The sequence below is a fragment of the Cricetulus griseus genome, chromosome 6, assembly GCF_003668045.3.
Source record: "Cricetulus griseus strain 17A/GY chromosome 6, alternate assembly CriGri-PICRH-1.0, whole genome shotgun sequence".
Lineage (NCBI taxonomy): Eukaryota > Metazoa > Chordata > Mammalia > Rodentia > Cricetidae > Cricetulus > Cricetulus griseus.
This window is the reverse complement of record NC_048599.1, coordinates 88,396,370-88,410,345: the sequence shown is the minus strand read 5'-3', so window position 1 is coordinate 88,410,345 and position 13,976 is coordinate 88,396,370. Positions and strand designations below refer to the sequence as shown.

At 33.8% G+C, this 13,976-nt stretch overlaps 1 protein-coding gene and 1 pseudogene across 1 annotated transcript; both read left to right on the top strand.

The window, feature by feature from the left end:
- The first annotated feature begins 828 nt into the window (after positions 1 to 828).
- LOC100750869 (olfactory receptor 10AG1-like) lies at positions 829 to 1,785 on the top strand. Its single transcript, XM_027421131.1, has one exon. The coding sequence runs from the start codon at positions 841 to 843 to the stop codon at positions 1,783 to 1,785; it is 945 nt and encodes a 314-aa protein (XP_027276932.1). The 5' UTR covers positions 829 to 840.
- Positions 1,786 to 8,006: 6,221 nt separating this feature from the next.
- Positions 8,007 to 8,952, top strand: LOC100750574 (annotated as a pseudogene).
- Positions 8,953 to 13,976: the final 5,024 nt, after the last annotated feature.

Sequence of the window (13,976 nt, the reverse complement as noted above, 5' to 3'; positions counted from 1 at the left end):
TATTTTCCAATAAGGTACTAAACTACATTTGTCAAATGTTTTTAGCACACATTAAGCCTGGATAATACTATTTATTACCCTTATCATATAGGTTTGGATATAAGGAAATGAAAATATATAATCCTACCATGAAAGATGATTTTTCAACAAAACAACACAGAGTGGAAAACAATGAATGCATTGAATTATATTAGCAGTAATTAATGAATTATGAGAGATTTGAGACAGTCACAAATGCGAGTAGCAGGTGGCAATCTTCATGAAGTAAGTAAACATGTAATTTGAGTGTGCAACTTTCCCTTAGAGTTACTGCTGAGCCTTATAACACCTCAGCCATTATCACTACTCACTGTAAAATCTAAAAATAATTTGAAAGCTGATTTTGCAGATTTTACATTGGCATTTAAGTATTTTATTGTACTCTCTTCCTTACTATTAATTTTTAAGAACTAATAAAACTAGATGTATAGATATTTTATTTATCACTGAATAATTTTAGTTGAAAATGATATATTTGGTTGTAAAATAAACACAAGCTGAGATTCACTGGAAACATATTTGAATAATGAGCATAAATTCAAGGAACCTGTGTTGAACATATTTCAGATTACAAATAATAGTGATTTTAAATGAACACTATGAATAAAAGAATTTTTATGAGAACAATTTTAATGTAATTTCTCAAGAAGAATGAAATACGATTTTTGAAAAGACACTTATTAATAGTAACAAATTCTTATAGAGAAGGGAGAAATGAAGAATGAACGCTATTCTTGGATTGTAGAAAATGAATCAAAGTTAAGTTGGACATGGCTCAGACTGACTAAATCACTCCCACAAATGAAACATGAGGAGTATGTAGCAGAAACCAACATTTCCACAGTAATGCAATTTGTCCTCCTGGGATTCGAGGATCTTCCCAAACTCCAAGGGATTCTGTCTGCATTGTTCTCCATCATTTACATGATTATCCTCATTGGTAATTGCCTCATAATACTAATAACTAGACTTGACCCTACACTGCAGAAACCCATGTACTTTTTCCTTGCAAATTTTTCTTCCCTGGAAATCTGTTATGTATCAGTTACTGTCCCAAGAATTCTGTTCAACATTTGGACACGGGATAGAAACATCTCTGTGCTGGCTTGTGCTGTGCAGATGTGCTTCTTTCTTATGTTGGGAACTAATGAGTGTTTTCTCTTGGCTGTGATGTCCTATGATCGCTATGTGGCCATCTGCAACCCTCTGCACTATCCTCTGGTCATGAACCCCAGAAAATGCACTCAGCTGGCCACAGGCTCCTGGCTCATTGGCATCCCAATCCAGATTGGGCAAACCTGTTGGATATTCTCTGTGAAATTCTGCAATTCTAATAAAATAGACCACTTCTTCTGTGATATACCACCCATTCTCAAGCTGGCATGTGGGGACACTTTAGGGCATGAACTGTCTGTCTATGTGGTTGTTATGGTGGTGGCAGCACTGCCTTTTATACTGGTGCTTACATCCTACAGTAAAATCATCGCCACCATCCTGAGGTTGCCAACAGCCAAAGGGCGAGCAAAAGCCTTCTCAACATGCTCTTCTCATTTGCTGGTGGTGGTTTTGTTTTATGGGTCTGGTACCATTACCTATTTAAGGCCAAAGTCCATGCATTCTCCAGGAACTGACAAACTGCTCTCCCTGTTCTACACGATTGTTACTCCCATGTTCAATCCTCTGATATACAGCCTTAGGAACAAGGAGGTGATTGCAGCATTGAAAAAGTTAATTTTCCAAAAGTAGGACCATGTGTTATCATCTAAGTGATTTATTTTCTTGCATTTTGGTTAACTCACAAATTTGGAAGTGATTCATCCTCATATTGAGAAGGCAGTCACTTCCATTTTATAATGAACTTTTTTCAAACTTAAATATTCTTGTGCAGTTTATTCTATGTTGATGTGCATTAGGCCAGACAACCCTCTATACCATCTCAGAAGAAAAGTAACACTTATTTTTAAAAACAAATGTTTAATATTTTACATTTCCTTTTAAATATATGCATAGAATTCAAAATTTGATGTACATATTATAGAGTTAATCGATAATTATTCCTTCATACCTATATTTTCTGACAGTCTTCTATGATTCTGAAGCATATATAGCAATAACTACTGGTAGAAATGGAAAAATGAGTAAGTAACTAAGTGATGAGTGAATTACCAGCAAGTCTTCTTGGACCCTAATAAAAATTCTGGAAATATCTACAAATTTTACAGCCTCAGTTCCTATTGAAGGTCATTTACATATATGATTCTGCTCCACTGTTGGGAAATTCCATAATAATACCAAATGGAAAGATGAGATCCATATCCTTTCCCCTAATTATTATGACATCACATTATCATATAACAGAGCACTATAAACATTCAAAATATTTTCCCTTTTGTTACTGCAACTCTAGTTTCCTTTACTATGATGGTCTGCTGTTGTTGCTGCTGCTTCTTTTTCATTTTTTAGCTAAAATCCAAATGTCTACTCCTCTGCCTCTTCAGGTTTACAAAAATGAATTCCCTAAATTTAAATGTGAATACAATACTTGAGTTATTTCAGGATTTGTTGAAGTTCAAACAGTCAAACAGTCAGGATATATTATATTATATTATATTATATTATATTATATATATTCATTTTTTTAACCCTGATTAAGGGGTACAAAATTACTCAGCCATTGAACTATTCTACTTGGGGAAATTATACACCGATCAATACAACCACACATTTTCATTTATCCCATCGCCAATTTCCAAATTTGCAACTTGTTTTGCCAGAGGTTGTGTCTATTTTTGAAGTGGTGATGCCATTGCTAAATTGCCCCTGCTCAGCAAATGGCCTTCAGTACATGTGCAGAGAGACTGCCAAAGTAAATTGAATAGTTAAGGAATGGCATAAAAATAGTAGGTGCTTTTGGGATAAGATTGAAAAATGGTATTAACATGATCACAGTACATTGAATATATGTATAAATTTGGTTGAAAGGGCTGTTAAGCAAAAAATAAAGAAAATTAACTCATTTAAATGTTTTTAATGTAATACTTCTTTTTGAATCTCTGTTTCATAATGAAGGAATAATTTTCAACAGATTGTAACACATATTTTGTGTTACATAAGACACAAACATATGCTATTGCACAGTAAAATGACAATATACTTAAATATTAAAATTTGACCTCTATATAAGGACAAATAGGCAAAAAATGTAAACTATGTTATGTAAAGTATAATCAGCAATAGGAAATGATTTAACTGTATTTCAGCAAAACTTAGATAAATGATTCTGGAAATGGCACTTTTTAAAATGTGGGAAACATTTGAAAATTAATTATCTATCAAGGGGAATTTTCACATAATATTTCCCCAAAATATTGTACATGCAGTACCAGCTGCTGTGAGTTAATTTTGCTACAGAAGAAAATCCATAATATATAAACATGCAAAGTAGTTGAATATATACTCTAATCAAAAGGTATAAAAGTGTAAGTAATATAAAATATGGTTACTATCATTAAACATTAAAATCTGTATAGCCCCATTTAGTATAGTATTAAAGGTATATTTTAGTGGCAGTAGCTACGACAAGTAAATGATAGAACTCAAAATTGGAAAAATGTATAATTTTACATATTAAAGCATTTATGTTTTTACTATATGTTGAAGCATTGCATTCCTGCACTTAAAACTCAAACATCATGTTTGGTAAAAGGATGTGACAAAAGTAACAAAACAAGATACTAGATAACACAGTATTTTATTATGTATTGGGTGTTGGTATAATTATTGAAGGATATTATATGACATGCACACACACAAAAGTATACAGATGAACATTTCTTGAAAAATCTATTAAATTTTTGTGGGCACTGAGGTGCTGAATACACACTAATGATGTTAAGTTGGCCCTTTAAATATATATATTTACTTTTACTTTTCATCTTAACTCGTTCAAATTTTTTTATAGCTTAAGTGCTTTCTGGGAAATAGCAACATTATCTTTTAAAGACCTAAGCCATAGGACATTGCTAATTGTACACTGATTAGACAAGATGAATATAGTAGACTGCCTCAGAGCTTTTCCCTGCCAGTGTGAAATATTGCCTATAACAACATTTCACTAGAGAAATAAAGCCAAGGAAGTGCTTCTTGTTTTCAGTCTGGAAGACACCAGGAAAAAAAAGTAATTTTGAAAGATTCTTCCTTTATAATAAACTGTTTTATTTCTACCTCATCAATATTTTATCAACCATTAAACTTTAAAAATTATAACATATGAATATTACCATGGTTTCTTCCTTATATATTGAAATTCTAATCCTCAAAATGAAATTAGACATTGAAGTCCTTGAGATTCAATTAATTTATAAGTGCAGAGCCCCTAGAAACTGCGCTTTCCCTCACAAAATATAATTTGGCCTCTTCCTGGCCTTACTACTGTACAAAGATAATGAAAACCCTGACCTCTAAACAAGATAGTAGGATTCAAACATAACTGAATCTGGCAATGATTGGAATGCATATTTCTGACTTTTTCACTGTTGTTGCTCAATTTAAGGTGACAAATATTTCTTACTTTAGATGTATAGTCCTAAATGTTAAATGTTCAACATGACAGAAGGCATTGTTTGAAATATGTTGAAATGTAAAGAAAAATTTAACCTTTGCACAAGTTCAAGCAATTGACCTGTCTTTCTAATGCAGCATTTAAAAAATAATTTGAACTTCATGTGCCCCTAATTTAAACGAATTGGATGTTGAATAAATAAGCTACAAAAATATCAACCCCAATTTTTGATCTGGTTGTATGCATAATGTCTCTGAATTCAAGTATTTGAAACTTCATTTTGTGAAACTACTTTATAGTATTTATACTGAATATAAGCTAAAGGAAATGCAGTTGGTAATATATCAAAGTTGCCATCTATTTTAGATATTTCCATGCACGTCTTTAAAATATTTCATTCATTCATATCTACCAGTGACAGAGAATTACCCTAACACAATATTACCAGACACTATGGTAGCAAAATTAATGATGTAGTTATATTTCAGGAGCCTAACTCTTCCTTCATCCTTGCTTCTGGAATGACTACCTAAAAGAATAAAATTAGATGGCCTATTTGCCCACACACAAATAAAACACTACTTCAACTTTCTTTTACATAAAACAAGACAAAATATATATTATTTATAAATGGGTTTCATTCTGTCTCTATGAGATTTTATTTTACTAGCCAGAGAGCCCATTGAAAAGTTAAGAAAGTTTGGAAAATTAGATGTTTTGTGTTTGTAGGAAGCGATTTCATTATGTATCTTTCCTTTTTTGACATAAAATAGGTGTTTCAACAATGATGACTAAGTCAGTTAACAAAGGGAAATTAATAAAATGTCAATATTTAATAAGCTGCCTGCAGTATTATTAGGGGGAAATTTCCAACCAGAAGTCTAATTAGACATTTATGACTAAAAGAGAGGAGTATCGTCAGATGAAAATCCCAACAGTCACTGTGCAGAAATAAAATACTTTCTACATAAATTCACATAACACTGATATGGACAAAAACTTCACAGATAGGATTTTTAAAGTAACTCTATTTAATCAATATGGAATATACAGATATTTCCATTGCAAAAATAGAAAAAAATCATTATTAAATAAGGTGAAAATTAATTTCATGCAGGCTTTCTCAGTTAAATGTAATTCTCAACCTAATGTGCAAGGATATTTTCTTTCTAAAATTGTGTGAATTATATGACTCGGTGTGTGTGTGTGTGTGTGTGTGTGTGTGTGTGTGTGTTTGTAGAGGTTTTGGTTATTAATCTTTTAGCCAGGATTTTTACATAATAATTTTATTTAAATTTTTTAATTACTACTCATATTAACATATCCATCCCCCCATTCCCTTGCCCTCTCATCCTCCCATGTTCCCCAGCAACACCAACAAACCCACTCCCCAACTCCTCCTCAGGGATAGTGAGGCCCCCCACAACTTACCTTCAAAGTCTGTCATATCCTCTGGGGGAAGGCTTAGGTCCTCCTTACTGTATCTGGGTTACAATAGTATCCCTCCATTGGGAATGTGCTCCCAAAGTCCATTTGTGCTCTAGGGATAAAGACTGGCTTCACTGTTAGAGGTCCCATAGATTGTCTTGACCTCCTAGCTGGCACCCACATTCAGAGTGCTTGGTTTAGTCCAATGCTGGTTCCCCAGCTTTATAACAAGGGTCTCCATGCTATTAGAAGGTCAGTTACACTGTTTCTGCAGGACTCTCCAGCCCCGTCTTGGCTCCGTTGCTCATCCCTCCTCCCTCTCCACAACTTAATTCCAGCAGTAAGGTTCAGTGCTTAGCTGTGGGTGACTGTTTCTGCTTCAAACAGGATGAAGGCTCTCCTTCCTCTCCATGCCCCTGGGCTCCCATTTGGTCAGGGGTTCTTGTCCCTATCCCCTTCTTCAAGGGACTATGCAATTTTCTCTTGGGATCCTCCTTCTTTCCTAGCTCCTCTGGCAGTGTGGACTGTAGACTAGTGATCCTTTGCTCTATGTCTAAAAATCAAAAATGAGTGAGTACATACCATGTTTATCTTTTTGTGATTGGGTTACCTCACTCAGGATGATTTCTTCTAGTTCCTTCTATTTGCCTGCGAATTTCAAGATTCCATTGTTTTTTTCTGCTGAGTAGTACTACTCCATTGTGTAAAATGTACCACATTTTCTCTATCCATTCTTTATTTGAGGCCATCTAGATGGCTTCCAGGTTATGGCTATTACTAATAATGCTGCTATGAACATAGTTGAACATATGTCCTTGTTGTATGAGTTTGCATTCTTTGGGTATACACCCAAGAGAGGAATTTCTGGATCTTGTGGTAGACTGATTCCCATTTTCCTGAGAAACCGCCATACTGCTTTCCAAAGTGGCTGTACAAATTTGCACTCCCACCAGCAATGGAGGAGAGTCCCTCTTTCTCCACATCCTCTCCAGCATAGATTCTCTTTGGTGTTATTGATTTTAGCCATTCTGACAGGAGTAACATGGTATCTCAGAGTGGTTTTGAGTTGCATTTCCCTGATAGTTAAGGATGTAGAACACTTTCTCAAGTGTCTTTCAGCCATTTTGGATTCCTCTGTTGAGAATCCTCTATTTAGTTCTGTACTCCATCTTTTAATTGTGTTGTTTGGTGTTTTGGTTGCTATCTTCTTGAGTTAATTTGTATATTTTGGTGATCAGCCCTCTGTCAGATGTGGGGATGATGAATATCCTTTCCCATTCTGTGGGCTGGCATTTTGTCTTGCTGATTGTGTACTTTGCTTTACAGAAGCTTCTTAGTTTCAGGGGTCCTACTTATGAATTGTTGATCTCAATGTTTGTGCTACTGGTGTTATGTTCAGAAAGCAGTCTCCTGTACTAATCTGAGGGATGCATATTTCAGTAGTAGATGAAACATCATAAGATTTTAAAATTCATTATCAAAGTAGCACCATGTGATGGGTATAGCCAAAACTCATTTGACTTTTTAGGAAAAATTGACAATAAATATTATCAGAATAATTTTTACCCATTAATTTATATATAATACCACCAAAACTACTAAAATTAATACTTCCTGAATAAGACAATAAATGTGATATTTTTGTCAAGCAATGAAATATTTCCTCATTTATCTTCTGGCTTTTCAGTCTTGCACTGATATTTCTTTCATATTATTTTGATTGTGGACCTGAAGTTTGGTTCTATCATGCTATAATAATGGATAAGTGGTCAAGAAGTATGAGTTTGCTGAACTGTGTTTATTATGAAATAAGTGGGCCCTCTTAAGTTAGAAATATTTATGATATTGCCTCTTTTAAAGAGCCAAGACTATGTTTTTGATGATAAATAACTCTAGAAATAAATTATAACACATAATACTCAAACATGCAAAAAAGAATATCTAATCAATAATTCTCTTGATCATTTGGAAACAGTTTACAAAACAAAGAAGAATGGAGGTTGGGAACTGCTCAGCCACTGAGTTCCTTTTCTTGGGAATTACCAATAACCCTGTGATCAAAGTGATTTTATTTACCACATTCTTAAATATTTATCTCCATGCTCTTATTGAAAACCATGGAATCCATCATTCTGATTAGAGTGGATCACCAGCTTCACACGACAATGTATTTCTTCCTCAGCCACCTCTCTTTCTGTGATGTCTGCTATTCCACTGCTGTTTGCCCTAAGATGTTAGTAGAACTGCTTGCCAAGAGCAGCAATTCAATTCCTTTTCTTAGATGTGTTCTGCAGTTCTTCATTTTCTGCATCTTTACAGATGTGGAGTATATGCTGCTGGCAATGATGGCATTTGATCGATACAAGGCAATCAGCAACCCATTGTTATATGCAGTAGACATGTCCAGCAAGGTGTGCTACCAACTACTGGCTGTGGTTTACTTGGTGGGTATTGTAGATGCTGTGATACACACAACATTGACACTTCGCTTGTGTTTCTGTGGGTCCAAAGATATCAACCTCTTCTTTTGTGATTTGCCCCTACTCTATCTTCTCTGGTGCTCAGACATACAAGTCAATGAACTGGCCTTATTTACTGTGTTTGGTTTCATTGAACTGAGTGCTATCTAGGGAGTCCTTGTCTCCTATTGTTATATCTTATCAGTCCTGAAGATCCATTCTGCTGAGGGGAGGTTCAAAGCTTTTTCCATCTGCACCTCCCATTTAACAGCAGTTGCAATTTTTCAGGGCACAATGCTGTTCATGTATTTCTGGCCAAGTTTTTCTTATTCTCTAGATCAAGACAAAATGACCTCAGTGTTTTACACTCTTGTAATTCCCATGCTAAACCCTCTGGTTTACAGCCCAAGGAACAAGGATGTTAAAGAGGCCCTGCAAAAACTGAAAACAAAAACTTGGTTCTAAGCAAGTCTATTAAATGTACATGTTCAGTAACTTAACAGATTGTTCTTTCTGGAAAATTGTACTGATGACACATAAAATAAATTTTTATTTTGCTTTTACTTTAATAAATGTTGTGTTTGTGCTTGTAATTAGATATAGCATATATGTAAATGTATGATTTTTCCTGTTTTTTTTTTTTCTTGTTTGTTTGTTTGAAACAGGATTTCTCTGTGTGGTGCTGGCTTTCCTGGAACACATTGTGTAGACCAGGCTGGCCTTGAACTCAGAGATCTACCTGCCTTTGCTTCCTGAGTATTGGGATTAAAGCCATGCACCACCACCACCCAGGTCAAGTATATGATTTTTTGTATACCTCATATTAACATAAGTGTTTCTTAACTGTAAAATTTTCCCAGTCATTCCTATTATACCTATTTCATTGAGTTTTTGTTCTATTTGTGTTTATTATACTAAGTTACAAATGTTTATTGACACTTTTTGCATCTCTTATGCATTATATTTTATGGTAAATCCAATACTTTATTTCCTGGTGAATTTCCTTCACTACTGGAAGCTAGACCCTTAAAATATATATTGAAAATTTTTTAATCAGCCTCATCTCCTGAAATAAATGAAATGTAGGCTAGTATTTAATGTGGATGCTTAAAATTAGTGTGCAAGAAGTAGGTTTTGCTGCTTAGAGATACAAGTACCAAGCCTAAAATTTGTATGTTGGGGAGATTGTGAGAAGAAACATTTACATACACAGCCATACAGATTAACACAAAGATAGGCATTGAGATAAAGAAAGCCTTGTCATTTTAACGTCCATGAAGACCCATCAGGAGAGGATGCAGAGAGTAATTGAAGGGGATTTTTTTGTACATGCATACTCCTAAATATAAACTGCTCAGTCTGTAAAAATGTTATTCATAGGTATGATTTCAGGGCTAATCAATTGACACTGGATAACTAATTGGTGTTTTTTTTCACACACCAATTTTTTCACAAAGACTATTTTTTCCATGCTGAACATCCCTTACTTGCTTGTGGGTTTTTGTGTAGAGCTTTGGCTATGAGGTTTTCCCATTCACTTTTGTATGTCTATTGTTGTCCTTGTTCCCCTCATGTTTATTCAGTCTTGTAGTTAAAACTTTATGGGCATAGTCAGAATCTGTGGCCTTAAAGTTAAGTATGTATCACCAATCAACGAAAAGGGTGCCATGCATTTGAAAGAGACATAACAGGGATAGTTGAAAGATGTTGGAGGAAGGAAATAGTGAGTATAATATTAAAAATAAAAGAAATAATTATCTTTCTAATTTCATTTAATGTTGAAGTTGTTTGGTTAAATCATAAAAAAAAAATGTGTCCAGTTAAAAAGACCCTGGCAAAGTGGCTATGAATGATGAAATTATTTCTTTCTGGAAGATTTCCTTTCTTCTCCAAATCTGTTCTTGGTTAAATATCATAATCATTGTGTATAATAAACTACTTAAAATATTATTTAAATTTATTTTCCTTCTTGAGTAAATATATCTAATGTTTCAATGTAAAGACTTTTTGGCCAAGGTCCAGAAGTAAAATCATTATCACCATATGTTGAATACAGAAAGTGAAAACAAAGAAGAAATAAAATTTGATGTTAGCTAACATAACATTTCTTGAAAAAGTACTACATGTCAATAAATTTTTACAAGTGTAGCAAGTGACAAATCCAAATGCAACACACACAAACATTCACACAAAATCTCTTTTAAAAATCTTACAATATTATTATGTTATTATGTTTTCCCTAGGCCCATGACCTATCTAGTCTAAGATACTTGACCTTTGGCAGTGTCAGGTATTGGATCCCTTGTATGATATTTTGAAAGAATTAATCAAACTATTCAATAAAAATGCCCATTCTCATGGAGTACTCATTCCTTTGAGAAAAAACTTGAGAGAGAGAGAATATAAAATGAAAAACAATTTCAACCATAGAAAATCTAATGTAGTCGAAATGTAGATCAGAAGATGAAGGTATGGATGGCATGGATTTCAATTGTTTGCCAGTTTTTATAAGAATCCAAGGAGGAGGAAACTTTGGATGTTATTCAATGGGTAAAGAGCTTATTGTTCAAGAATGAGGACCCAAGTTTTGATCCCTAGCACCCATGAAACAAATAAACAAACAAAAAGAAATTATATGAAATGTTTGTGAATACTTAATGAATTAACAAATGAAAAGTTATTTTCTGTCTTTTAAATATTTATTCTTTGACAATTTCATGTGGCCTTATAAGTATAATGTACTGTGATCATAGTCATCTCTCATTGCCTTCTCTCCACCCATGAACAAATTCTTATTCTTCAAAAAATACATTCATAACCTCAGGCATTTTTCTTGTGATTTTCTGACTTTAATTAGAGCTTAATGAGTGATCATTTTGGGGAGTTTATTGATTAGAGCACAAGAAAATTCATGGTATCTGTATCTCTGAAGACTACGACTTCTCCCCTCCCAGATTCCAATAAATAACAACAGTTCCTCTGGGGTGGTTGAAACCTCACTTCATGCACTAAGAAATGTTGACAGGCCAGGTAATCACATGTAATATCCTGAAGAAATTGTTTCCCTACAGATACATATTTGATGGGCCATGAAAGATACAAAGATACTTATTAATTTTATATTAAATAGGAATCTTTAAAACAATGGTGGTCATCTGGGCAGTGGTGTCACACATTTTTAATCCCACCCTTTGGAGGCAGAGGCAGACAGATCTTGAAGTTCGAGGCCACCCTGGTCTACAGAGTCAGTTCCAGGACTCACAGAGAAACCCTGATTTAGGGGGGGAAATTGGCTGTCTTACGTTTCTATCTGCCAGTGTAAAATAATGCCCTATTATGATGGAATTCAAAAGAGTTGTGAAGCCTAAGAAATGCCTACACTTTCATTACAAAGTAATTCTGAAGGATACTCGGTTGAGATAAGAGGCTGTATAAGTTTCCATCTATGCAATAGTTCTGAGCTAATCCCCTTTATCCAAAGCATGTCTGACAAGCCTGTTAATTAATAAATTATATTTAGTATCTCCATATCCTGAGATTTTTAACTCACAAAAATATGATATAAGTAGGTGATATCCTGACTAATGATCCTTTCAGAAGTGAATTCAGCAATTGGTTTTCTCCTTATAAACAGAGGAAAAGATGTAAAAACCTTGATCTCTATGACAGATAAAATAATACTGCACCATTCACTGAAGCAGCATGTTCTAGATTTCAGATGTCCCACTTTTGTGAATTTGCCAGAATATAGTCTTTGAATTAATAGCTCATACAAAGCCAATCAACAACATGGCAGAAAGCCTCATATGAAACATAACATAAGCAAGCAAGTTAACTGCCTGTGATTATAGTATGCAAATTTCCATGCCTTGCCCTGTCTTTTTCTCTTATAATGATTAAAGACTATTTTGAGGGTTATATGAATTCATATGTTTAGGTAAAGTGGGTATGAAGTAAGTAGTAAGAAACCAAAATTCTACCAACTGATGAGCAAAACTTTTAGGCTTTCATTCTATCTTACTGTAGCTTGTTTTGATGTCACCTTTTGCAGGCCTTTGCTTTTATAAATAGGAAACAGAGGGGAAGTGTATCTTTGGGGAGAATGGGGACAGGGGAGGCTAGGAGGAGTGGAGGGAAGGAAAACTGTGGTTGGGCTATATTGTATGAGAGAAGAATATATTTAAATGAAAAATTCAAAAAAATTAACAAATGAGATCTGTTCTTTTTCTTTTTCTTTTTGGTTTGTTGAGAGGGTTTCTCTGTGTAGCTTTGGAGCCTATCTTGGCACTCGCTGTGGAGACCAGGCTGGCCTTGAACTCACAGAGATCCGTCTGCCTCTGTCTCCCGAGTGCTGGTATTTAAGGCAAGATCTTTATTTTAAATTGAATTTATGTATTCTTTGTATATTCTAAATACATTTTTGTGATGACAGCCTGTTAATGTTTCTTCAGTTTGTAGCGAATCTCAGGTTTTTTGTATATTTGACTCATGGTATGAATCATATGTTTTGATAAAATACAATTTATCTTGTTTCAAAATAGTCCAATATAAACTGGTCTAATAGTAAGCATTATCTCCCTGAATTTATAGGTTTGATATTGCATTGTGTGGGTTACTTGAAAATATTTATAAATGAAATATAGGCTTAAAAATCCCTAGACTTGTGTATGAGTCAATGTTCTTGTTATACAAACCTTAACATTCAAATAAAATCTTCATCAGTTCTCCAGTTATAAAACTCTAAATTATGTCATTTTATCTTTACCACTACCTTATGACAAGCATTACATAAATATTGTAGCAATTATGAATGGGTTAAATGTCTAATGCTATGATATTCATAGCTTAATACTATTACTTGTCCTTGCTGATGGAATAACCAAGAAGAAGACTGGAAAGGAGTTAGCATATTATTTGGTTATATATAATATATTTCCACTTCAATATCTTACTGCAAAAATGAATTTAATCTAGATATATATACATATACTATATTTTCTCTCCATGGATTATTACTGTAATATCCTAAAAAACATTACAGTATACATCAATTTGGAATACGAACATTTTTGTGTTTGCTGAATAGAATTGTGTTGTTTGTGTAACCTTTATTTGACCTGAAGTAAGGATATCAATGATGCTAATTAGTTCTTACAGTACATATAAAAACATAATTTCAACTCTTCTTGAAGTTTCCATAGTATTTCTGGGGGAAAAGATCACCAAGAATTCTAATTAACCATTGATGAATGAGTGTATCAAAGGAAGAGGTTTTTCATATATATAAGTCCCAGTAGCCTCTTAATGAAAATAAAATCACCTACATATTATTTATGTGTCACTGATGAGACCAGAAAAACTCATCTCAGGTATGTTATTTTCTTTCTTCCTTCATTCCTGCATTCTTATTTATTTAGTAATCATTTATTTGTGTTTAAATAATTCAGCTTTCTTAGAAAAACTGAGGAATTGTCATTGGGTAATGTGTG

What these genes read in the sequence shown, in the direction of transcription:
- LOC100750869 (XM_027421131.1), top strand. Translation starts at nt 841, where the DNA reads ATGAAACATGAGGAGTATGTAGCAGAAACCAACATTTCCACAGTAATG.